The sequence below is a fragment of the Nannobrachium achirus genome, assembly GCF_963921795.1.
Source record: "Nannobrachium achirus genome assembly, chromosome: 3".
Lineage (NCBI taxonomy): Eukaryota > Metazoa > Chordata > Actinopteri > Myctophiformes > Myctophidae > Nannobrachium > Nannobrachium achirus.
The window spans coordinates 62106465-62133932 of NC_137812.1; the positions used below are offsets into that span (position 1 = coordinate 62106465).

At 42.8% G+C, this 27468-nt stretch overlaps 1 protein-coding gene across 1 annotated transcript in view; it reads right to left on the bottom strand.

Annotated features, from left to right (window-relative positions):
- Positions 1–21573, bottom strand: part of tnpo2b (transportin 2b) — a 39159-nt gene extending 17586 nt beyond the window's left edge. The window contains exons 1-14 of the mRNA XM_080722128.1: positions 21411–21573; positions 20066–20165; positions 19617–19692; positions 19312–19461; positions 18689–18795; positions 18023–18156; positions 17812–17893; positions 17183–17305; positions 15184–15302; positions 14038–14098; positions 12498–12672; positions 11501–11653; positions 8712–8937; positions 2488–2659 (exon numbers count right to left, since the gene is read on the bottom strand). Coding sequence (XP_080578254.1) covers positions 2488–2659; positions 8712–8937; positions 11501–11653; positions 12498–12672; positions 14038–14098; positions 15184–15302; positions 17183–17305; positions 17812–17893; positions 18023–18156; positions 18689–18795; positions 19312–19461; positions 19617–19692; positions 20066–20164 — 1677 coding nt within the window. The 5' untranslated portion in view covers position 20165; positions 21411–21573. The remainder of the gene's footprint in view (positions 1–2487; positions 2660–8711; positions 8938–11500; positions 11654–12497; positions 12673–14037; positions 14099–15183; positions 15303–17182; positions 17306–17811; positions 17894–18022; positions 18157–18688; positions 18796–19311; positions 19462–19616; positions 19693–20065; positions 20166–21410) is intronic.
- Positions 21574–27468: the final 5895 nt, after the last annotated feature.

The window sequence follows — 27468 nt, forward strand, 5'->3', positions numbered from 1 at the left end:
TGCTTCATCTCTCTCTCAACTAAGGGGTCCTTGGCCTGAAAAAGTTGAAGTCAAAGAACCCTGGCCTAAAGGCTCTGTACTGTGTCTTCTCCCTACTTCAAACGCTACGAACCTTAAGAAACAGTTCAATGATGTGTGGTGATGAGCCGAGCAGACCCTGGCACTATGTGTAATAAATAATCCATCTGGCTGACCAATCAGGCAATCACTAAGGATTTTATGAAGGATAAACCGCAGATATTATGTCTTCAATTTTCTCTGTGCGTCATGACACACAAAAGACTTGCCTAACTTGCTTTGACAAAATGTTGTTTGTTTATACGATGAAGAATTGTCAAATATCACTTCCATGTGGCTGTTCTTCTCAGCAGACATAGCACAGGCCATGAACTTGGCATTCATATTCCTCACAGGCTCAGCTTCATCAAGTTCAGCCAAACTGGCCCAGTTAACCCATTTAGGCCTAGGATTGTTGAACGCTTTAACTATTGAAAAATAGCAGATATTCAAGCTCACAACGCGGCACCGAGTGCCGCACTGCGAGCTTGTAGATCTGCTATTTTTGAAAAAGTCGTGAAAAGGTGTGCAAATCTTTGAATATATTGTATTTTCAAAGCGAACGTTTGTAACTCAAATTTGCTTCTGGGTGGTCCCTGGAACTAAATATTTTAAGATGGGGGTCCGTGGACAAATAAATATCATTTTGGGGGTCCTTCACATGAAAAATTTTGAGAAACACTGACATAGTAGTCTCTCAAGAACAGACTAACTGAGCTCCGGTTAAGTGAAAAGGATCTTTTCTTTGACGATGGCTGGCCAGATTGCTGACATAGAAACATAGGTTTTTAAAAAAACCTTAGAAGGATTCAAAAGACACTTATAGAATCGGGTCAAAATTCTAATTGTCATCATTTTTCAAAAAAAGCAGATCTACAAGCTCGCAGCGTGGCACTCGGTGTCACGCTGTGAGCTTGTATCTGCTATTTTTCAATAGTTAAAGCATAAAATAATGATACACAATAATGTGTACCCGTTCTAAATGGATTAATATTATGTTCATTCTAACATTGAAGAACATTGTGTTTTTTTGATTAAATCATTCTTCATACCACCAAATAATACATTTAAGTGGTTAAGAGGTCATGTTGGGAACCCATAGGAAGGTTAAGGTTATTCATATTTCTCCTTGTATTCAATAAGTACGTAATATTCAATGAGTGATATGATCAATGAGTTTTTGACTGAATGAAAACAGCACCAAACAAGGTACATTTCCAGGATTTCCCAGTATAATGGCTTCACTTCCCTTTCCCGAAAGTGTTCCACTCTGAGCTGACCTCATGAGCAAACACACACACACACACACACAGTGAGAAAAACACACAGCGAGCATCCGTTTCTGGATGGTACTCCTGAACATCAGAACACACACATGAACACAGTGAGCTAAACCAGAGAGCTGTCTGTGATTTCTGAGTATTTTGAGCATACTCTGGGGAGTATGCATGCACTCAGCAAGTTTCATGATAATCTGCTGATCTCGATTTTGAGACATCTTGTGTGGAAGTAGAAATTGTGGCCTAATGGTTTGGAAAGACCATTGTGTCCCTGCCCAACCTCAGTTGTAGCCATCTAAGAATTCTTAAATGGCTTGTTGGTCAGCTGTTAGCTTAGCTAGCTAAAATGTACAGTAGTTAATTATATAGTGAGAGAAAGAAAAAACATTCACGTTAAAAATGTAAAAGCAGGGAATATATTTTGCAGCTGGTCCCTTTCAGGGCTCCGTACTTCTACCCTTCCACTGTTATTGAACTATTCTAATCTTGTGGATGATAGCATAACATAGTTAGTTAGCCTAAGCTATACTACAATATAACCCAACAATCAGCTACCCGGAAGTGTCCAAGGCTTATGGCTCGTTTCCTAGAACAGGGTTCCCACACATTTTTACCAAATAATTTCCAAATCTTTTACAGAATATTTAACCCAATTTCCAGGACTATATAACAATAATTCAGCTCAATAACAAGTCGCTTACTCCTATGCGCAATGCCCAAAGACAGGTAGTGTATGCCAGTGGTTCTCAACCTTTTCAGGCTGTTGCGAGGCGTTGTGAGCATGTAGATCGGCTATTTTCACAATTTCTGCATCCAATATTTGACAATTTGGCCAATGTTTAATTTGTCATTTCAGAGGTATTAACAAAATCAATAACCAAAGACAATGCATAGCTATTTTTTCCAGGACCTTCCAGGACCCTTGATACATTCCAAAACCATTCCAGTACTGGAAAAATATTCTTCTAATTTCAAAATATTTCCAGGAATTTCATGACCGTGGGAGCCCTGCCAGAAACATTTATATCAAATTGGCTGTAGACCAAATACGGACGTCCCGGGCCTCTGGAAGGCCATTTTTGCAGCCCTCACAACGGGAAGTAGCCATTTGCCAGAACGACTATAGCTGTTGCGTGCGGTTGAGGCTTACAGGCTGGTTGAGGTGATGTCCCACAGAGTCGGCCAGCGTTCCTATGGCGTCGTAGAGGATGAGCAGGTTCTTGTGCTGGTACTTCCCGAAGGCAAACACCAGGGTGTCCAGGATGAAGCTCAGGTAGGGCACCAGCTCCGTGCACGCCTCCTCCTCCAGGGTGGCGAACGCACTGAGGAGCGGAGGAGAGAGGAAGGAGTTAAACCCCATTTTAGTCAGAGCGTTTCAGGCAGAAATCGTGCACTTTATGAAGGAAGCATGAAATTTGGCACACAGTTAGAACATGCCATAAGGAACATTTTTGGCTGTATTGGGCCATCGCAGATTTGTCTTGGGAAACTTGTGGGAGCCAATCAAAGTTGGGCTCTCATAGACTTTACTATACAGTAAAATAATACCAGGAATAAATATGCTTTAAGTAGCATGTAAGGGGTCAAAACTAGGTGTTTTTCGGGATTCTGAATCCAATGCAAGCATTTGTTTTGCACAAAAAAACGTTCCTTTCCGAGAAACGGCCGCCACAAAACTGTGAAAAGTGATGACTCATCACTAAACCATAGTTCTATGGGGTCCGTTTTTAGCCCAAGGAATGTTTTTCCTACACACACACACACACACACACACACACACACACACACACACACACACACACACACACACACACACACACACACACACACACACACACACACACACACACACACACACAATTAAATTCAATTTTCAATTCAATTCAAAGGGCTTTATTGGCATGAGAAAACATACGTTTACATTGCCAAAGCAGAAATGTACACAATACAATACAATCAGAACAAAATATATACAGGTGAAAACAGTTTTCATGCATCACGGTAACGTGCAGGCAGAGCAGTGATATATACAATGGTTTTTAAGGTGGTTGGGTTCCATTTGATATCCTTCTCTTATCACAGCAGCTCACGAATCTTGCTGCTGTGTTTGCACATTGTTTTACTTCCCCCAGCAGGTATGGGAGTTTTTCATCATTGGTCATATTTTGAAACTCTCCTTGGGTGGTTATGATCTGTGGGAAGTATGTGTCTCTGATGTCTTGGTACAGCGGACAGGTGGTTAGAAAATGTAGCTCAGTTTCCACTTCATTTTGTGTGCAGTGGGTGCAAAGTCTGTTTTCTCTGGGGAGCCAGGTATGCCTGTGACGTCCTTTCTCGATTGCAAGACTGTGCTCACTGAGTCTGTACCTAGTCAAGATTTTTCTTTGTTTTGGGTCGGCCACCTTGCTCAGGTATTCTGCCATGGTGTATTCTCTGTTTAGGGCCAAATAGCATTCTAGTTTGCTCTGCTTTTGGGTTGCTTCTCTCCAATGTGTCAGGTAGCTTTCTTTCTGCTGTTTTATAATTTGGTTTAGTCCAGTGAATTGTCTGTCTGGTGGCTCTGCTTGTGTTTGTGTACAGAGTTCCCGGACCAGTTGGCTGAGGGGGCATCTCTCTAGGGTTTCTCTGTGTGTGAGTGCCTTGTTATGAAGTGCATCTGGGTCACTTTCTTTTAAGTGGTTATAAAATTTGAATGCTCTCTTTTTTATTTTGATTATGAGAGGGTATCGTCCTAATTCTGCCCTGCATGCATTATTTGGTGTTTTCCGCTGAATTCTGAGAATTGATTTGCAGAATTCTGTGTGCAGGGTCTCTATTTGATGTTTGTCCCATTTTTCAAGGTCTTGGTTTGCGGCTGGTCCCCAGATCTCGCAACCATAGAGGGAAATTGGTTCTATCACAGAGTCCAGTATTTTTAGCCAGGTTTTTATTGGGATGTCTATTTTGATGTTCCTTTTGATGGCATAGAAAGCCCTTCTTGCCTTGTCTCTCAGGTCTTTTACAGCTTGGTTGAAGTTTCCTGTGCTGCTGATGTTTAGGCCAAGGTAGGTGTAGTTTTTTGTTTGTTCTAATGGGATTGTATTTAGAAAGAATTGCTGGTTTTGGCGGCTGGATCTCTTTTGAAATATCATGATTTTAGTTTTGGTTAAGTTTACTGTAAGGGCCCACGTCTGGGAGAATTTGTGTAGGAGATCGAGTTGCTGCTGCAGTCCTTCTTTGGTTGGAGACAGTAGCAGCAGGTCATCTGCAAAGAGTAAGCATTTGACTTCTGTTTTGCCTAGGGTGATGCCTGGTGCTGCAGACTGTTCTAAAGTTTTTGCCAATTCATTTATATATATATTAAAGAGAGTTGGACTCAGGCTGCATCCCTGTCTAACTCCCCGGCTTTGGGGGAAGAAGTCTGTGCGTTTTCCTCCTATTTTAACTGCGCATTCGTTGTTTGTGTACATTGATTTTATGATGTCATAGGTTTTTCCCCCGATACCGCTTTCCAACAGTTTGTACATCAGACCTTTGTGCCAGATTGAATCGAATGCTTTTTTGAAGTCAACAAAGCAGGAGAATAGTTTGCTTTTGTTTTTGTTTATTTGGTTGTCGATAAGGGTGTTGAGGGTGTAGATGTGGTCTCTTGTACGATAGTTTGGTAGGAAGCCAATTTGTGATTTGCTCAGGACGTTGCTTTCTGTGAGGAAATGTAGAATTCTGTGATTGATGATCATGCAGAGAATTTTACCGAGGTTGCTGTTTACACAGATCCCACGGTAGTTATTTGGGTCATATTTGTCACCACTCTTATGGAGTGGTGTTATCAGCCCTTGGTTCCATAAGTTGGGGAAAATCCCAGAGCTGAGCACGATATTAAGGAGTTTTAATATGGCCAGTTGAAATTTGAGGTCAGTGAATTTTATCATTTCATTAAGAATGCCATCAACACCACAGGCCTTCTTACTTTTTATTGTTTTTATTTTGTCTTGTAGTTCTTTTAGGGTGATTTGGGAATCTAATGGATTCTGATAGTCTTTTATGGCTGACTCTAGGTTTTGCAGTTTATCTTGTATCTGTTTTTGCTCTTTGTTTTTCTCCATTGGGCCAAAGAGGCTGGAAAAGTGGTTCACCCATGTGTCTCCGTTTTGGATGGGCAGTTCGTCCTGTTTTAGTTTGTTAAGTTTATTCCAGTTTTCCCAGAAACTGTTTGTTTGTATGGAGTCCTCGATATCTTGTAGTTGGTTTCTGGTGTGTTGATCTCTCTTCTCTCTTACTGTATTCTTGTATTGTTTCAGTGTTTCTCCATATTGGAGACGTGTGTTCTGGTTGTCTGGGTCTCTATGTTTTTGGTTTGATAGTTTCCTTAATTTACTCCTGAGATTCTTACAGTCGTTATCGTACCATTTATCGTTCTCATGTTTTTTCCTGGCTCTCCTATTTGATACCTTTAGGCTTGCTAATGAAGCTGTAAGGTCAAATATATTATTTAGGTCGTCTACTGCCCTGTTTACACTTTCGTTGTTTTCTTGATAGGTTTTTCCTAGGAACTGATCTAGACGTGATTGGACTTGTTTTTGCCTAATAGCATTTTGGAATGCTTCTAAACTATTTTCCTTCCATTTGTAGAGTTTTCTAACATTGTGTAGTTTGTTTGGTTTTTGTTTTTCGTGGCTGTGTGTTGATCTGTTTAGGTAGATTGTGGTTCTGTTGTGGTCTGACAGGGGCGTTTGTGGGCTGACTGTGAAAGCTCTGAGAGATGTCATGTTTATGTCAGTGATAAAGTAATCTACGGTGCTGTTTCCAAGGGATGCGCTGTATGTATATCTGCCGAAGGAGTCCCCTCTGAGCCTACCATTAACTATGTACAGACCCAGTGAGCGACAGAGCTGCAGCAGCTGTGACCCATGTTTATTTGTTACTTTATCGTGATTGTTTCTCGGGGGACATGTTGGGGAGCTGATGTTTTCCCCCCCTGGTAAGTGTTTGTTTCCCTGTGTGCTGAGGGTGTCAGGCTCTTGTCCTGTTCTGGCGTTTAGGTCTCCACAAACCATAATGTGACCTTGTGCCTGAAAATAGCTAATTTCCTCTTCTAGAGTGGAGAACATGTCTTCCTTAAAATAAAGGGATTCTATCGGGGGGATGTAGATAGCACACAGAAATACATTTTTTTCAGTTGTGGTTAGTTCTTTGTTTATTTCTAGCCAGATAGAAAAAGCTCCAGTTTTGACTAGCTTAATTGAGTGGATTAGTTTTGATTTGTACCATACTAGCATACCTCCAGAGTCTCTTCCCTGGGTGACCCCTGCTAGCTTTGTAGATGGTATCACAAGTTCTCTGTAGCCAATAGGACAGCCCGTGGGGCAGTCACCTCTGTGCCATGTCTCTTGTAGAACAATGATGTCCATGTTCGCAATTTCTTTGGAGAAGTCTGGGGTTCTGCTCTTGTTGCCAAGGGCTCTCGACCTCAGTCCTTGTATATTCCAGGATGATATAGTGAGAGATTTGTACTCCATAGTTCACATTGTTAGATTCCATGGGTTCTGCTCTGGGACCATGCGCAGTAGTCCTTCATCATCTGGAAGAGGTGTATGTTGGGGATCTCTCCGGTCACTGCATGTGCGTATGAGTGTGGGAGAGTGGGTGGTGGTGAGGCTGGTGCATGAGTGAATGGGTGGGCCATTGGGGGTGTGAATGGTGCACGGGTGGGGATGGCCATCAGCGGTGTGAGTGGGCTACCCTTGTGTGTGGCACCCTGTTGTCTGGGTGAAGCACGCTGTTGTCTGTGTGAAGCAGGAGGGAATCCAGAGGATCCCCCATGTCTGGGTCCAATGGGTTGTCTGGGGCTGCGGTTGAATAGCGTATCCTTAAGGCTCTTTACGAAAGCTGGGACTTTATGCTTGTAGATGTGTACCTTGTCCTCTAGGCAATTCCCGGTCATCCTTGGGTGTTTTGCAAAGCTAACGTTCTGCTTCGTTGCACAAATGTGGGAAATTTGTGTGTTGATTTTGTTGATGTAGCCAGGTTCGACATCTCGTCTGGGTAGCAGTGCAGAGATGACTACTTTTGCGTCTGGGAATGTTGAGGTGGCCTTCTCCATCATTCTCTTGGCCGACGCAACCATCTGGTAGTTTTCCTGCTTCCATATGTCGTTTGTACCCGTGTGTATTATTATGTGACTGGGAGAACCCAGACAGTCCTTTGTCAGCTGCTCCATTGCCTTTCTGGTGTTGCTGCATCTGATCTTTTTGACTCTGTGCTTCGGGAAGAGCTTTTTTTCATCCACGTGTTTCCCATTTGAGTCCATCAAAAGTATGATTTCCGGGCTTTCTGGCTGGCTGTGTTCTGGCTCTTCAGGTTGGGAGGTTTCTAGGGAAGGTCCTTGACTTATAGGTCCTTCTGGCTGGTTGAGGTTTCCTGTAGGGATGTGAAAAAAAATCGGAAATCGACGCGTCGATCGACTCACGCTCACCGCGACTCAAAAAGTACGAGTCGAAAAGTCGAAGAATACATATATTTTTTTATTTTTCAAAAGTTTTTCCCCCAAAAAAGGTTTTAATCGTTCAAAAACGTTATAAGCGTTAATGTTTTCCATATGTGAGAGGACCGTGTGTGTGTGTGTGTGTGTGTGTGTGTGTGTCTGTCTGTGTCGGAGACGAGTGCATGCCGCCTGCATGTGTTGTGCATTCGCATGCATGCGGCGCTAGTCAGGTCCGCGGACTACTGGTTGAGAAACACTGCTGGACCGTGCTGATGTGCGCGTCATAGCAGTGCGCGCTGACTTGCCTGACTGTATCTCTATGGACTGGATGCTTTTGTTTACCTCCTGCCTCTGCATGCACGCTTGACACGAAAGCTCGCTTGTTAATGGCAGCGTCGCCGTTGTGTGCGATGATCACAAACCACACTACTCGTCGTTAACGTTAATGCGACACACCGGGGATATATGAGAGCGAGCGGTCAGCGCTCCCGCACGTTCCATGGACTTATTGTCACTCCGCTTCTAGTCTCTAGAGAACAGACTCCATGCTAACAAGGAAGAGCAATTATGTATTATATCATTATTATTAGGGCTTTGATGCAAGTTCTGATGGGTGCAGCATACGTTGTGTTGTTTAAAGTAATGCGCCGTTGTGCTGCTCTCCTCTCAGCTGCTGCTTAGCGAAAAAAAAAAGTGAAAAAAGTCGATCGACGCGTCGATTTTCGGCCGCGACGCGTCGATTCGCCAATAATGCGTCGATTAACATCCCTAGTTTCCTGGGATGTTTTCTGTTGGCTCTACTCTTTCCTGTTGAGCGCTAGTTGGAAAACTTTTCTCAGCCTTGAGTTTTTCTATCTCTCTCCAGAGATGTGTTATATCCTTTTCTGACCTTAACACACACACACCCTCACCTGCAGGCAGCCTCCTGCACCCTCTTGTTGCCGTCCAGGATGCGTTTGAGCAGCTCCGTCATGAGGGGTTTGAGGTGGGAGTCAGAGGGCTGGCTGACCACCCAGTGGGCGTAGCGGCTGAGGGTCCAACAGGCGATGGAGCGCACCAGGGCCTTCTTGTCACACAGACACTGGATGAGGTGAGGCATGAGCTCCGGCAGGTAAGGCACCATGCCCTGCATACAGCCTGGATAGAGACATGATGGTTGAATATGGGTTAAAGGCCTAGAATTATTGAATGCTTTAACCAGTGAAAAATAGCAGATATACAAGCTCACAGCGCGGCACCGAGTGCCGCGCTGCGAGCTTGCAGATTTGCTATTTTTGAAAAAAGTCGTCAAAAGTGAACGTTTGTAACTCAAATCTCTGCTTCTGGGGGGTCCCTGGAACTAAATATTTTGAGATGCGGGTTCGTGGCCAAATAAATATCAGTTTGGGGGTCCTTCACAAAGGTTTGAGAACCACTGACATAGCAGTCTCTCAAGAACAGACTAGCTGAGATCCAGTTGAGTGAAAAAGGACCTTTTCTTTGACGATGGCTGGCCAGGTTGCTGACATAGAAACATTGTTTTTTCAAAAAACCTTAGAAGGATTCAAAAGACACTTATAGAATCGGGTCAAAATTCTAATTTTCACGATTTTTCAAAAATAGCAGATCTACAAGCTCGCAGCGCGGCACTTGATGCCGCGTTATGAGCTTGTATATCTGCTATTTTTCAATAGTTAAAGCTATACTGTGTAAGTTGCTCAACTAGTGGTCAGTAGCAGTAGAGCAAACCGCGGTCGCGTCTGCTTTTTTCGGCCGTTTTTCGCAGCGGACCGGGCATTCAGACCACCGCGTCCGCCTCGCCTCACCGAGACCTATCCATAGAGGTCTTTCGTGTCCCTCTACGAGCCTCGGTTGGGGAGTTACATGCTAAACTCCTAGCCCAGTGTAAACACTGCAGTGTACTTCCTGAAGAGCTCAGCAGTGTATGATCTGGGCTTTGATTGGCCGGTAGGGAGACACGTGTACAGAATGATGCATATGACGTAATTTTGCCAGGAAAAACAGCCCCGGTCACGGCCACCAGGGCTCAGTAGAACACATATAAAGAAAAGGCTTTGGGAGCTGAAATTAACAGAGTGGGGGTTCTAAAACTTTAGCGATTTAATAGTTAGGACAATTTTAAGATATGTTTTATAAAAAAAGTTACATAGTATAACTTTAAAGCATAAAATAATGATACACAATACTGTGTACCTGTTCTAAATGGGTTTAAAGTCATGCTGTGCAACATCCATTTCAGTCTAACACAGAGGATGTTTTGGAAAGCAACCAAAATGTTGTCAGAAACTAGAGACAGAGTCAGACAGACAGATTTCACTGATCCCAGAAGGAAATTAAGGTGTCCCATACCTCATACAGACTTGAGTAAAAAAAAAACACTAAAAACATTAAAAAAAAACATAAATAGCATAAAGAGGTGGAATAATCAATTGTTATTGCACATAGCCCATATACTTTATAACTGACGTCTAGTATTCCAGTTCATAAGTCTATCAGCTGGTCATGGTGTTAAAAAGAAATGCTAGGGGACGAAGGTTTTCTTAAACTGATCGTTCTTCCAACACAAACTAAAAGATTGAAAGTTCTATACGGCTGCTGCATGTAGATTTCCAGTACCGGTGTCATTTTGGCACAAGTGATGTCTGCCCCTGACACTCACAGATCAGCTGTTCAGATCAGTTGATGAACAGATACAACCCCACATTAGGGCATTCACGAATAGCAATTTTTAGTATTCGAATGATTCGACCTCAAAGTATTCGAATAGTCGAATATTCGACAGGACTGGCCAAACTGTCAAATATTAAGTAAGCAAGAGGCGAACATTGTGAAAATAGCCGATCTACATGCTCACAACGCCGTTGTGAGCATGTAGATCTGCTATTTTCACAATATTTATCTGCGGAACAGTCACATTAAATGCAATACCTACAATTCCAAGCGCTTGTCAGGGTTCTTATGACTTCCTATCTAGCCAAGCTTTATAAACCATGAATATATATACAGTATGTTTAAAGCTATACTGTGTAAGTTGCTCAACTGGTGGTCTGTAGCAGTATAGCAAACCGCGGTCGCGTTTGCTTTTTTCGTCCGTTTTTCGCTCGCGGACCGGGCCGTCAGACCACCGCGTCCGCCTCGCCTCGCCGAGACGCTTTCAATGAGGTCTCCCGTGTCCTTCTACGAGCAGCGGTTGGGGAGTTACATGCTAGACTCCTCCAGTGTAAACACTGCAGTGTACTTCCTGAAGGCGTGTTTCCTAAACCCACCAGAGAGCCCGGCAGTGTATGTTCTGCGCTGTGATTGGCCGGCAGTGTATAACCCTCGCTGTGATTGGCCGGTAGTGTGATGACGTAATTTTTCCGCGAAAACCGGTCCCGGGCAGGGATCATAGAAAACATATAAAGAGAAGGCTTTAGAAGCTGAAAATAACGGAGTGGGGGTTCTAAAACTTTAGCGATTTAACAGCTAGGACCATTTTAAGATTTGTTTTATAAAAAAAGTTACATGGTACAACTTTAAAGACAAAAATATTCAATTTCGGTGAACAAGGTCGAATAGTGACTTTGATATTCTAATATTCTAATTTAATATTTGGTGAATGCCCTACCCCACATGCAGAAAGCCTTCTCCACATTGTGAGCTGGTTAAGCGTAAATCCTCTAGCTTTTGCAAGGCCCAATGAGCAGCAGCTATGCCTCACCTTCAGCGATGGCCCCGAGCACGAGGATGCCTGACTCCTTGATGACCCAGTCTGGGTGGAAGAGCAGGCCCTTGAGCAGAGGCAGGAGGTGGGGAAGCAGCTCATCACGGAAAACATTGGCCAGCACGTCCAGTGCTGCTGCCGAACACTTCCCTGCAGGGAGGTGGGAGAAGTAATAAGTTAGCGCTGCATAAATAATAAGGGCTGACAAAAGCGTATTGCTACTTAGCCTTCCATAGTTAAAGGAGGAGTTCACCCCCAAAATGACTTTTTTTCTATCGATTAGTCACGCCATGGAGACTTGAGTTCAGTAATACTTTTGTCGCATTCCCAAGACAAAAATAATTATTATAGTAAGTTTACCCCCATTGATTCTGAATGGGGACCCAAATCCATGGGCCAGGATGGGGACTCAAATACAAGGCCCTGGATGGGGACCTAAATGCAGGGCCAGAATCAATGGGGGTAAATTTACTTGACCCTTGACCCTAAATTTACCCCCATTGATTCTGACCCAAATGCATTTAGGTCCCCATCCAGGGTCTTATTTGTGTCCCCGTCCGGGGCCATGCATTTGGATCCCCATTCAGAATCAATGGGGGTAAATTTACTATGATCTTTTTTGTCGCCGAATACAAAAAAAATATATTATTGAACTCAAGTCTCCATGGCGTGACTAATCAAAAGGAAAAAAAAGTCATTTTGGGGGTGAACTACTCCTTTTAATGCCTTGGGAATATGGAAATCTCACATTTCATTTAGAATGTGGACAGTAGTCGACAACTACAATATATAACATATTGATACCAGAGGCAATTCAAAAATGTGTCCCCCAAGCCATCTAGAATAATAGCCTAATAATTGTGAAAAGTTACTACCAGCCATACATATTTCATGATATAGCTTCAGGGCAGGCATTTCTAAAGCATTCCAATATCTTCAAGAAACTTTAAACATTCGCTCAGACGAAATCACTTGTCAAACACAGTTGACTTACGTAGGTTCCAGTCCGAAAGCGTGTCATCGTCATCGTCGTCATCGTCGTCGATGTCCTCCCCCTCCTCACCTTCCCCTCCCTCCCGCTGCAGGGAGACGGTGCGGGACTTATGGAAGCGAGGTTTGATGTCCTGCTCGCTGTCCGGGACCGTCTCATCCTCCTCCTCTACATCCCCCTGAAGGAGAACACATGGATGACAGAGTGAGAACAGGCAAGAGGAGAGAGATAGACAGGGTTCCCACACATTTTTACCAATTCATTTCCAAAACTTTCCCAGAGTATTTAACCCGATTTCCAGGACTATATGACAATAATTCAGCTCAATAACGAGTCGTTTACTCCTATGTGCAATGCCCAAAGACAGGTAGTGTATGCCAGTGGTTCTCAACCTTTTCAGGCCGTGACCCCCGAAATAATCATGTTTTAACTGGGGACCCCGCCACCCTGACGAGCACTAAGAGTAGAGGAATTTTGTATAACACGGTTTGTTGCGAGGCGTTGTGAGCATGTAGATCGGCTATTTTCACAATTTCTGCCTCTAATATTTGGCAATTTAGCCAATGTTTAATTTGTCATTTCAGTATTAACTCATCCAGTGCCAAAACCGAACATGTTCGGTTTTTTAAAACGTATTACATATGCCAAAACCGAACATGTTCGGTTTTTGAAAAAAAAAAAAAAAAAAAAAAATTGAAAATATTTTTTTTGATTTTTTTTTTGGACCCCATCAAATCTAGTGAACATGATTTCAATCGCGATTTTGCATGTTCCACCCCCATACAACCCCATCTAACATACAGGGCGGCCATGTTTGTTTACATAACATGTAAAACATAATGGCGATTATCTCAAGAATGCCTGAACGGATTTCCAATCGGATTTTTTTGTTTGAAAGCTGTGAACAAACTGCACAAATCCACTCCAATGCAATCCAGGATTGCATTGGATTTTTTAGAGCTCATTCTTCTCTGTTTTTTTCCCATGCATGAGGTGTGCAAGGTTTAATCATGGCTAAGTTCACGAAAATAAGGCTTCTAAAATGCTTGGTAGCCAATAGCTAACTTCAAGCTAACTTCATCCTCTTCCTGTACATGCACAAAGGAAAGTGTTCAGGCAAGTCATGGCTGCAGGGCTTCTGCATATACCAGCATATCTCTATGGGATTTTCTATGGCACCTGGGGCGCCCTCTAGTGGTGAACGGGTGGCACTAAAAGAGTTAACAAAATCAATAACGAAAGACAATGCATAGTTATTTTTTCCAGGACCTTCCAGGACCCTTGATAAATTCCAAAACTTTTCCAGTACTGGAAAAATATTTTTTCTAATTTCAAAATATTTCCAGGAATCTCATGACCGTGGGAAACCCTGGAACAGGCAAGAGGAGAGAGATAGAGATAGAGCTCACAGAAGCAGGTAACCCAAAACATCCATATTTGTGGACAATAAAGCTGACAGAGATTTGTGTATGTGGGTGTGGGTGGGTGGGCGAGCATGTGATATTGCCCTGGGCCGCAGACTTCAGCTGAACAAAACTCTCACCTTCAGCAGAATGATGTCAATCTCCGAGTACTTCATGCCATTTACCAAGATGGGGGTCAGTCTGGGAAGAGAAGACATGAAACATTGAGTCACCTCCTCTACTAATCGATGCCTCTACTATCTGATTACTGTCAACTGAAGTCCATTCAACAGGGCTAAACAATTACGGTTGTCACTATCTTGACGTCTTACTTGACGATTAATCGTCACACAATGCGATTTGGGCATTGAACATTGGAACAGAAACGGCTTTTAGGCTTCGTAAAAATAAAATAAAACATCACAGGAAAGATATAACAAATAACTTAAATATGCAAAGAAAAGACTGCCATACATTTCTGCTATTTTTGAAAAGTTATAATCATTTCTCAACATGGAAACGATTATGCGAAATAGATGCGATTATCTGAAATAATCACGATTACCGGTAGGCCATTCAATAGGACTAAAAGCACAGCAGGGTCTTGTGATTGGCCTAGGGCAGGGGTCCTCAACAGGGGGTCCGGAACCCCTAGGGGGTCCTCAGAGTTACTACAGGGGGTCCTCCAAATCTTTGTGTGATAGAAACTTTTTTTTCTCCTTTTTTATAGTAATCACTTGAACCCTAACGTCCGATACTCTGAGAACTTTAGCCAAAAATAGCCGATCTACAGGCTCACAACGCCTCGCGCAAAGAGGTTTGGTGTATAGGGGAAAAAGAGCAGACTAAGTACAGAGTGAAATGTCAAGTTTATTAAAGGGCCACTTTCACCTCTGGGACAACTAGATCTTATTTTATTGTTTGCATTTTGCATCATCATGCTGCATCATATGATGCAAAACGCATCACTAGCACAGCTGAAATACTAAAATATCTCAAAACACAGATTGAATACAAAAAATAACTCAGGATTGTGTTGTTTGTGTCCCAAACAATAAAATAAGATCTGGTTGTACCAGAGGTGAAGTGGCCCTTTAAGTATTGACGGTTCAGGTGGTTACATATCTGATAACACAAATTGACATGAATCCAAAATACCCTGGTGATTGTGCTGTCAAATGATAAAACTATATGGAATCTGGGGGTCCCTGCTTCATCTCTCTCTCTCTCAGCTAAGGGGTCCTTGGCCTGAAAACGTTGAAGACCACTGGCCTTGGGGTACTTACTGCACCAGGTGTCCAGACAGGGCTTCTTTACAGATGGGCTGCTCTGCCAGGGTGAGCCAGAACTCACACGCCTCCAGAGCCACGTTCTCATCTGGGTCCTGGGTCCTCTGCAGCATGTACTGGTGGGTGGGAGACAGACAACAAGTGAACACCAGGGATGGGACGATATGAAAATGTCATATCACGGTTATTGTGTCAAAATAAATCGCGATTTACAATATTATCGCAAGAATCAATTATCCTGGGGTGGAACATTTGCCCCCAAAAAATAACAGATCTACAAGCTCACAACGCATCGCAATGCGCGTTTGGCAACGACATTTGATAGAGTGAAAAAAGTCTGTATCAAGTATGTATTTTATAAGTACCTTTTACCAATTAGAGGGTTTAAGTGGTAGCTTGTCAAATAAAGGGTGAATTGATCCCAGTGCAGGACGGATATCACAATAAATGAAATCTCAGCGATACGTTTGTGAAGTGTTCTTTATCACGATGATTGGATAAACGATAACATCGCTTATCGTCCCATCCCTAGATAACACTATGAAAACAGAGATTGCTGGTGGCTAGAATTATGTTCCCAATATATATATATTTTTTGCTGGACTGCGTTTATTCATTATCAATGACAATTTCTTGGTTGTTATTTGGGGAGCAAGTTTTAATATTTACTTTTAAACAGCTCAACTACTTTCAACTATACAGTAAGTGGGCTTCCTAAATGTAACTAGATGTTTCAAAATGACCAACATGTTAATATTCCAAAAAGTATCAACCACTCTACTTGACATGTTGAACCATTTGTAAAATGTTCACCTATAATAACATGCACAAAATAAGGATGCTGCGTTTAAAGTGTCAAATGTGGTAGAACTCAACAGTGTGGTCTACTGCAGGGTTTCCCAAACTTTTGTCCCATAAATATATTTTTTAATCCGAGGCACCCCTACAATTTTCACTCCCAGCACCGTATATTTATAGCATACTGTTGTTGTCGGGTGGAAACCTTGTATGGCCAAAACCGTTTTGTATTTGTATTTTTTTTCTTGTATGATGATATTGCTTTACCAAAAGACATACACATTTGAAACTTGGAAATACGAGGATTCTGCCCGACAGTGACGTAACATTTTGGTTACAACTGACAGAAAATAACTTTATGACACCAAATATGAAATAGTGTCCAAATAAATTCCATATATCATCAAATTATCTCACGGCATCCCAGGGTGCCCCGTCACCCACTTTGAAAACCCCTGGTCTACTGCATGACTAGGGCTAAAGACATTTGCCACTTATTATTTATTGACACAAGAGTGTCAATAAAGAAAGAACAGCCACCCTGCGGGTTAGTGCAATCAGCATATGGAACTCATTGAGCTGTGTGTGTATACCTGTGGTTCTCAAACTTAATTATTTTGTGGGGTCCCCAGATGAATAGCTTAACCCAGGCCTGACCTAAGTTTTCTGAATAAAGTCAAATGTTATTCAAAAATAGTTGCTACATACTGTACATGTACTGTGTAATACACTAAAATGTGTTCCTGGCCTGAATTGGTTAATGTAATTTGTTTTCTTCTCACTCAATGGTAAACAAACCAACACACAGTATAAGTATATACAGGGTATCTGCACATTTATAAAGTGACAATTTAAGGACTTTCAAGTTTAATACCAAACTAGCCAAACTGTCAAAGTAAGCAAGAGGCGAACATTGTGAAAATAGCCAATCTACATGCATGCTCAAAGGCGTTGTGAGCATGTAGATCTGCTATTTTCACAACATTTATCTGTGGAACCGAGTCACATTAAATGTAATACCTACAATTCCAAGTGCTTGTCAAGGTGGGGGTCCCCAGTTAAAAGATATGTTTATTTTGGGGGGTCACAGCCTAAAAAGGTTTGAGACCCCCTGGTGTATACAGTATCATGTATAACCCTGTAATGTAATTTCACGCTGATGCAGCTCCATCCCAGTTCCCAGTGGGTTTGTCCTCACCTGGATGATGCTGTGCATGTGTGGGATGAGGCGGTCGATGCGGACCTCCAGGAGCATCACCAGAGCCCTGCAGACGTTCTTCCTCACCTCGCAGTCCTCGTCCCCGGCCAGCGCAAACAGGCTCTGCACAGGTACACGGTAGTTAGGTAGGGTGAGATAAAGAGGGATAATGAAGATGGTATCACAGTCAATAAACAGGGATATATATCGTCACTGTCGGGCAGAAACCTTGTATCTAATCTAGTTTCTAATTTTCTAATCTAATTTGGATGTTATTTTCGCAAAGTAAAGCCCCGCTTCATTGCTAGAGACTGTTGCATAAAACTAGTGAAAATAGCAGATCTACAATCACACAACGCCTCGCGGTGCGTGGTGTTGTGTGCTTGTAGATCGGCTAATTTCTCTGGTTTAAATCATTTTTAAAATACAAAACGAACGGTTTTGGACATACAAGGTTTCCACCCGACAGCGACGATAATATGCTTGGTGTCCAGAAAATGGAGCCATGTGTCCGACACACACACACACACACACACACACACACAGAGACCAGCTGAAGAATCTGGCAAATCACTGATGCTCAAACAAGGGGAAGGGGGGAGGAGGGTTGACGGAGGAACACCTCTCACCTCGATGAAGGTATCAATGTTATCCATCAGAGCCTGAGCTCGGCCAATGATAAACTGGTTCACACACGCTATAGCATGAGACCTGAGAGAGGAAGACAAATAAAATGGGATCTAAAAGATGACTTTAAAACAAGGGGGACACATGGGGTGAGGGTTGCTGAGGAGAACAGAGACGCGTAACAACAAGAGCATGAACGAGTCGGTCGCTGACCTGATCTTGGGGCTGCAGTGCTTGAAGAACTGCAGGAACTTGGGGATCATGATGTTGAGGGGCCTGTTGAGAGCGTCGCTGTCCAGCAGCTCCGACGAATCCTCACAGATCTTCTGCAGCGCTCCGAAAGAGCCCTGAGGGACAGACACATGGACGCACACACACACACAAGACCAGTAAGACTCCCTAATCCCGTCACGTCGCATATACAAACTTTAGAAGGCAATCGTAGTCAATCAGGAGGGAATATGGGAAATGGGACAGATCCATGTTGATGACATGACTTTAGAGATACTGTGTACCGCTTTGCGTGATTTTAGGGCAAAATCTGTAGGAGCAGTGGCCAAAAATGTGTTTGGCAAAAATCGGGCCTGATGGTGGCGCTAGAAGAGGGCCATGTGAGAAATCAGGGCAGGAGGTTGTGTGCAAAGTTAGGCATTGATAGGGCCAACGGTGGCGGAGATAAGAGTAGGGACAAAAGTGTGACGTGACGGACAGATGGACGGAGGGACAGCCGATGGAGCTTTTCATAGTAACTTGCAATCTGACGGTCGCAATAAATGTGTCATGTCATACAGTACATACAGTATGGAGGTCAAGAATTGATTTCACATAAGCATTTGAAACTAAAGGCATTGTGCACGCCACATTGCGAACATGTCTGACCTCGCAGGTGTTATAGTCCTCTGAATTGAGAAGGTTACAGAGCTGGGGCAGAAGCTCGGGCCAGGTCTGCAGCTCTCCTTTGGATGCAATCGTCGTGATCAGGATGCCTAGACAGCCAGAGAGAGACAGGGAGGGAACACACAGTCTAATCAGACTATAAAACTAAGGATAAAAAGGTTAGCTTACAAAAACAAAGTGTTTGAGAACTACTGATTTAGAAGGCATATCGTCGTAGTCGGGTGGAAACCTTGTATGTCCAAGACCGTTCGTTTTGTATTTGTCATTTTAAAAATGAACTAAACTAGTGAAAACAGCAGATCTACAAGCACACAACGCCTCGCACCGCGAGGCGTTGTGTGCTTGTAGATCGTCTGTTTTCACTACATTTGTGCGACAGCCTTGTATGATGAAGCAGGGCTTTGCTTGGTGAAAAAAAGTACAAATTTGAAACTTGGGAGATACAAGGTTTCTGCCCGACAGTGACGATATGTAGAATCTGCCTCAGGCCTTAATGGGTTAAATCTCTTGGGAGGAAAAAAAGCATCCCATTACTTCCACAGCCACCTACGTGTTCTGACTCACACTAGCTGAAAATCTCTCTCTCTCTCTCAAAAAGCACGCACCAATTGTGGCTCTGATAAGCGCAGAGGGGTCTCCGATGTTATTGAGGCATTCCCGTTTGATGAACTCAGCCACAGTGGGAGGGAAGTTCTGGTAATGCGCCTTCACGTTGTTTTTCAGTATCAGGCCACTCAAGGAACGTGTGGGCTCATCTAGAGATGGGAACACAGTAGAAGAGACACATTAATAAGAGGAGAGATAAGGAGGCAGACTGATTTAGGGCAACAAATACCAGAGTCAGCAATGGTAAATTGCAATTAGGTTATTTTTTTTTTTATATCTACTACATACAGTATACATTACATACCCTCAGATTTGAGGCATGTGAGGACAAAGATGAGATAGTTGTTGAAGTCCGGAAACTGGTTTAGTTGTTCCAGTTTCTGCAGGGTCTGTTAAGGAATTAAACCAACTACGGGGCAAATGGGCCACATGGCTCGGAATCCAGTTCCCAAGGATACTACTTACTTACTTACTTACAGGGAATTGGCAAAAAACACCAGGCCTACAGCCTACACACCCACACAATGTGTCTCGCGTGCACAGTGAGCGTGGACGAATTATACATTCACAGACAAACGTACACACACCAGCTGGGCTGATATACAAGCCACAAATGGCAACACTCCCAGACCGTTTTTATTATCGTCTTGCGTAATGACACATGCTTTACTCTTAGGCTGGGCACAGTGGGCAGACAAGGACTCTCTGCGAGAGACACTTTGCACCCACGCACAGACACTGCTGAAAAGATACTTCCTGTACGGCTCTCTGTGTTGCGGTGTCTGGGGACTGGGAGTCCTTGAGGAGCTGAAGCACTTGCTGCAGACCCTGTTCATCTGGCTGCCACTCCATCCTAAATAATCACACACACACACACACACACACACACACACACACACACACACACACACACACACACACACACACACACACACACACACACACACACACACACACACACACACACACACACACACGACTACAGTGAAACAGACACAATGGGAACTCTCCTTCAGCTTGAAATGCATTGATTGATTGAATACTTTATTAACAGTTAATACATTGTACAGTGCGTGTACGATTAACACAAAAAGCCCTAATAGCTTGTTTCCACTGTGGACCTGTGTATTTTACAGCAGTGGTTCTCAAAGTGGATTCCAGGGACCCTGTCTGCGGGTTCCTTTATGGGGGTCTAAATTGAACCCATACAAGTCTGTAACTCTGACAGTGTACAAATGGAACCAATGGATTTGGTTCCATTTGTACACTGTCAGAGTTAAGGGGAAGACCTTGAAATGTGAAAGTTTGAGAAACACTGTATAAACAGCGAATACCAGTACATCGTAGCTGTTATTATTGTGTTGCTTTCTGATTGATTGATTGATTGAAGACTTTATTAGAAGTTTGCATAGGAAAAAGTACAGTTTCATGACGGTACAGTTCACTGGTACAAGGTCTACTAAAAGGCGATCCTAGAAAAGACTACGCTTATTTCCACAGGAAACCATCTCATATAACATTGAATGACAGACGAATAGAACACAGTACTATGCAGTACTTTCTACAGTTGTATGTTGTATTGTCATTACAACCTAACAAGCAGAACATCAGCATCAAGTCAGTAGTGTAGACCTTTGTCAACAACTGCACGGGTGTGTAAAGCAGATGCCGCCGCAACTCAACTCAAGCGGACCATAATGAACCAAACCAAAGCCTATCATATGAATGATAGGCTGTTTATGTTTGCTTCTCGGGTCCCTTGATAAGCTGGCTTTACACTAGCTTTAACACAATGCCGACGACGCCAATCAATCTGGGCCCAACCAACACCACCACGGCCTCTTCAAACATGACACAAACAGCTAACACATAGCATTATAGCTACGCTAGTTGAGGGTATAATAGCGCCCACATCAAGACTTAACGGCTGCTGCCTAGGTGATGTTGGCCAACTAGCAGACATGTCACTGTGTTTAAATAAAGCTGGTGATCCAAAATAAGCCAGACAAAGCAACGCCATGACACATTAACATGCACATCACGGATGCCGTTCCCCGTTAGCATGGCTAAATGTTGAAAGTACCGCCAAAGCTTTTACCTGCTCGCACCGATGTGTCAGATGTGTGATCCTGTGCGTTAGATTGTAGTGTAGTTCCGCTGTGGTATATTAGCGACCATTGACTGGATGTAAAATACAGTGTAAATACAGCGGACTGGTCTCAGTTGATTGATGCTAGCGTTATAACAAATGAGCTAGGCTAGGTGCTATGTGTGACAGAGATTGCATGCATTGCGATCGAGCCGGGTGATGGTGGTCATATTCGGCTTCCGTAGTGCCGTTCAGTGGTGGGGGAAAAAAAGATACTCAAATGCTTTACTTGAGTAAAAGTATCAATACTGCAGTGTAGAACTAGAACTACTCTGTTACAAGTAGAAGTCTGGAGTACAAAGGCACACAAGTAAAAGTACAAAAGTATTGGTATCAAAATGTACTTAAAGTACCAAAAGTAAAAGTACTCATTGTGCAGAATGTCCTATAAAATCATATCAAATAATTATGCTATATTGGAGTAAAAGTACAATATTTGCCTCTAGTGGAGTAAAAGTAAAATTATTGGAAATTTGAAATACTCAAGTAAAGTTAAATGTAAATGTACTTACACCACTGTTAACACAATATAGACCTACTCATGCAGTTAACTAAACTGGCTAACACACACACAGGCACGCACGCACACACACGCACGCACGCACGCACGCACGCACGCACGCACGCACACACACACACACACACACACACACACACACACACACACACACACACACACACACACACACACACAGAGTGTGAATCCAAAGTATTTCTTTTAACACAGCTCACAAAAATAATAACATTTGGAATAAGAATGGAGATAAAACAATTTATTTCTTTGGGATATTTTATTTAAATCAAAAATATAAACAACCTTCACTGATGGTCCCCACTAAACAATTTGAACTAGAAGTCTAAGTTTATACAAAAAATGGTTTACCAGAGGTATAGGTATCGGTATATTCACTGATGATTCTGCTGTCAAACGATTAAACTATATGGAATCCATGAACATGGTGTGGGGGTCAGAATCCATGAACAGATTGTGGGGGTCGGAATCCATGAACAGGTTGTGCGGGTCCCTGCTTCATCGCTCTCTCAACTAAGGGGTCCTTGGCCTGAAAACGTCAAAGACCCCTGGTCTAAAGTGCTCATCAGAGTCCATTGTAGAGCGGCCTGCAGCGTGGCTCCAGCTTGTCTTGTCTGGTCCACATACCCAGGGGTCTCCAGTCTCCCACTGCCACTTCTGCAGGCCCTGCCTCAGGCTTTCCAGAACACTGGTGTAGGATGGGTCTAACGCCAGGTTTCTCCTTTCCTCTGGGTCCACCCTGCATTGGTGTGTACATACATTTGTGATTATTTGAAGAGGACTTCTAACCAAAAGAAAAACCTCTCTTCATATACGGGCATACAAGGACACAGACAGACAATATGGATAGATCTCTATATATAAGGAGAAAAAAAGGGAAACGGATAGAGTGACAGAAAGAATCTGAGCGATTGATTTGTGGATTTATAGATATTTCTGATCAACCAACACATCCAGACTCAGGTCTACACACCACGCATGTAGGCCATGCATGTAGTCCATCTCCACTGAAGTCTAACACATATCCAATGAATCTTCCTAGTCATACGAAGCACATTGAAGTCATGAAATGATGGGATTTGCACAGTAATCAACAGCTAAACTGCTTGTCCTTGTGACATGCTCATGTATGCGCACCTGTGTCCCAATACCCCACCAACCATTCAAACTGCACACAATGCAAACTATAATGTATTATAATGGCAACAAAAGTAACAACTTTTGACATAATGACACTCCTGTTACACTCAGATAAAGTCTTCTTTTCACACCTGCTTTGGCACAGTGTAGGGGAAGCATAGGCCTAACCTATAGTTAGGCCTAAATCAGCAACCCATATGGAGATATGCTGTGAGAGCCCAAACATGTATTTGTTATGTGAAAGTCCTATGATGTCTATGACATCTGACATTGTACATACAATCCCTTTTATGCCCATACATGGAGATCCTTGTCTGTAGACCTCGTCTAAACTAGTTATGATGGTGTCATGTTAGACGTTACAAAAAGGAACAGTTTTCTAATTTATGGAATTTCTTAGATTTGTTTTTTTTATCAATGAAATAAATAAAAAATAGGCCTATATAGGCTATTCATGCAAACGCTTTTTGGGGAATGTTCTTTGAACATGTTTTTGAAATAATAATTAAAAACTAAATGTAGGAATAAAACAAATGGGTAGCCTACGTCCGACCCACTGTTTGGGAACCAGTGAAAGGCTGTACGTTTCAATTCTTGAAAAAATATGTTTAAAAGCAAGTAGGCCTACTTCAGTTCAGTAAGCCTTTAGCCTAAAAAGTACAAATGTTACTGTAACTTTCACTTGCAGTTGAGTAGCTTAATATTTGTGTATTAAATCAAATGTGAAGTGGATGATAGATCATTACTCATTAGCCTATTATGCTTAATACTGAGGTAGTGGTATGAAATACATGTAGGCCTATGCATTCATTTGACTACATCATTTTGGGTAAGACATTTTTTTATCTTGCAGTCAAAATATGAGCAACCTGAAAATTAGCCTTGATCTATAAATATGTAGGATCATGAGATATGACACACTAGGACCTAGGAGCAAGCAACCGTGCTGCTGTCAGTGTAGAAGACGGCGTGTAGTCTGTCAGCAGCGTGAAATTGGCGAATATAGGACTTCGGGTGTAAGGGATGGCGAATATAAGGCCTTCAAAATAAGATGTCAGTAATTAAAGTTTGTAAAGAGCATACATTTTATTTTAAAGAATAGTCTACATTTACAATGTATGTATTTCTAAATTACTTCAAAGTGCCCTAACATGTTTTTACCGATTTAAATTGGCTATTGATCCCCAGTAAATGGTTACTTTGATTGATTGATTGAAGACTTTATTAGAAGTTTGCGTAGGAAAAGGTACAGTTTCATGACGGTACAGTTCACTGGTACAAGGTCTACTAAAAGGATATCCATGAAAAGACTAAGCTTATTTCCACAGGAAACCATTAAAGTATCTCATATAACATTGAATGACAGACAAATAGAACACAGTACTATGCAGTAGATATGTAAAGAAAAGAAAATGAGAGAACAACAAAAAAAGAAAAAAAAAAAAAAACAGTAAGTCTAAACTAACAGTAAGTATACAAAGAAGGGGCAGGGGAGGGTAGGGTTGGTCTAGGTTAGTTTTTTTACCAGTTGCGAACGGCTGCTGCCTGTAAGTGGTTTTTCAGGGCAATTTTAAAGGATGCTAGTGATCCACACTCCTTTATGGCCTTCGGTAAGGCTTTCCACATTTTGGTGGTATAGCAGAAAAACGAGTTTGACCCTTTGTTGGTTTTGACTCTGGGTTGAAAGTGATCTGTGGCGCTGCCTCTGGTGTTGTAATTATGTACATCCTTAATGTTTATAAAGTATTTTGACAGGTACTTGGGTATCATAGTGGTGTAGTGTATCTTGTACACCAGGCCCATTGCAAGTTGCTGTACTCTGTCATCTACTCTGAGCCACCCCACTCTTAACTGGTGAGTAGCGGTGAGGTGAGTCTGATAGGGAAGGTTAAGCAGGACCCTAATTAGTTTATAGGTTAGGCTAATTAGCACATTTTCCAGTTATAGCCTACTTTGCAGAGGTCCTTTTTTGTACTTTATCTGCATATCATGTTAATTTGTGTGTTTGTTAGACCTATTGTTTTTGTATGTTTGTCCATTGTTGTAATAATGCTGCCTCTAGGCCAGGTTGTTATGGAAAATTAATGTTATATTTAAGCAAATAAAGAATGAACAACAAAATATGATCCAGATAATAATAGTAGATTGTGCAGGTACCAATAAAAAATTAAAAGCTGGATAGCAGGCAGGTCTTTGTGTCGGCACTTTTGAACCATGCATGCGTTCAGGGAGACCTCCTCTGTCACACCACACTCTTCGCTAAGCGGGAGAGGGGGCATTGCAACTGCTACAGGCCATCCAGTGCAGCTAGGCGCTCAAAAATGCCTCAAAAGGCACCATTTTCTGACTCTAGTGGGCGCTGGAGAGCAGGCGGCTCTTCGTGTCGGCACTTTGGACACATGCACGCGTTCGGGGAGACCTCTTCTGCCACACCACACTCTCCGCTAAGCGGTAGAGGCAGCATTGCAAGTGCTGCAGGCCGTCCAGTGCAGCCAGGCGCTCAAAAGTGCCGACACAAAGAGCTGCCTGCCGTCCAGCGCCCACTAGATTCAGAAAATGGAGCCATTTGAGGCCTTTTTGAGCACCTGGCTGCACTGGACGGCCTGCAGCAGTAGCAATGCCGCCTCTCCCGCTTAGTGGAGAGTGTGGTGTGACAGAGGAGGTCTCCCTGAACACGTGCATGGCCCAAAAGTGCCGACACGAAGAGCCGCCTGCCGTCCAGCGCCCAATAGATTCAGAAAATGGCGCCTTTTGAGGCCTTTTTGAGCACCTGGTTGCACTGGACGGCCTGCAGTAGTTGCAATGCCGCCTCTCCCGGTTAGCGGAGAGTGTGGTGTGACAGAGAGGAGGTCTCCCTGAACACGTGCATGGGTCAAAAGTGCTGACACAAAGAGCCGCCTGCTCTCCAGCGCCCACTAGAGTCGGACATTGGCGCATTTTGAGGCCTTTTTGAGCGCCTGGCTGCACTGGACAGCCTGCAGCAGTAGCAATGCCGCCTCTCTCGCTTAGCGGAGAGTGTGGTGTGACAGAGGAGGTCTCTCTGAACACGTGCATGGGTCAAAAGTGCCGACACGAAGAGTTGTCTCCTGTCCAGTGTCCAATTTGTAAAGGCTATGCACTCTATTGAACAGCATTTATCCATTTATTTTTATTTTTTAAAACTTTTTTATTTTACCCAAAAACATAATGATCATTGTGTGTGTTCGTTTAAATGTTTAATCTATGTTTTGAATGTGCATAGCATGGGTAAATTAATCGTTTTTCAACATTTTTCAATTGGCTGAGGGGTACTAGAGTGGGGTGGCTCAGAGTAGATGACAGAGTACAGCAACTTGCAATGGGCCTGGTGTACAAGATACACTACACCACTATGATACCCAAGTACCTGTCAAAATACTTTAAAAACGTTAAGGATGTCCATAATTACAACACCAGAGGCAGTGCCACAGATCACGTTCAACCCAGAGTCAACTCAAAGAAAGGGTCGAACTCGTTCTTCTGCTACACCACAAAAATGTGGAATGCCTTACCGAAGGCCATAAAGGAGTGTGGATCACTAGCATCCTTTAAAATTGCCCTAAAAAACCACTTACAGGCAGCAGCCGTTCACAACTGGTAAAAACCTAGCCCAACCCTACCCTCCCTGCCCCTTCCTTGTATATACTGTACATACTGATTATTTAGACTTACTGTTACCTGCCCCTTCCTTGTATATATTGTATATACTGTACTTACTGATTGTATAGACCTACTGTTTTCTTTTTTTCTTTACATATCTACTGCATAGTACTGTGTTCTATTTGTCTGTCATTCAATGTTATATGAGATACTTTAATGGTTTCCTGTTGAAATAAGCTTAGTCTTTTCATGGATCTCCTTTTAGTAGACCTTGTACCAGTGAACTGTACCGTCATGAATCTGTACATTTTCCTATGCAAACTTCTAATAAAGCCTTCAATCAATCAATCAATACTCTTGTTCTGAAGAGATCGCCTTATATTCGCCAACTTATATTCGCCAGCTTCACATAGACTAGTCTGTCTGTACGCAGCAGAACAGAAAGACAGACTTGAAGGAGCTTCAGTGAATTTATTTAACACAACAGTCATCAACGGACAGTGTTGAGAGTTGGAGGAAGTAGCCTACAGCAGATAAAGTTAACATTTTCAACTGTCTATCGGTAAGTGTACATGTTTTCTGCTGTTTTCATGTGGATTGGATTGGATGTGCGTTTTCATCTAGGCTACGTTTCAGATCAAAGCCTTTCTTTACAAACAAAAACCAAACTTACTTGGAGTTTATAGTATAGGCTACGTCATTGTTAGATGCCACATG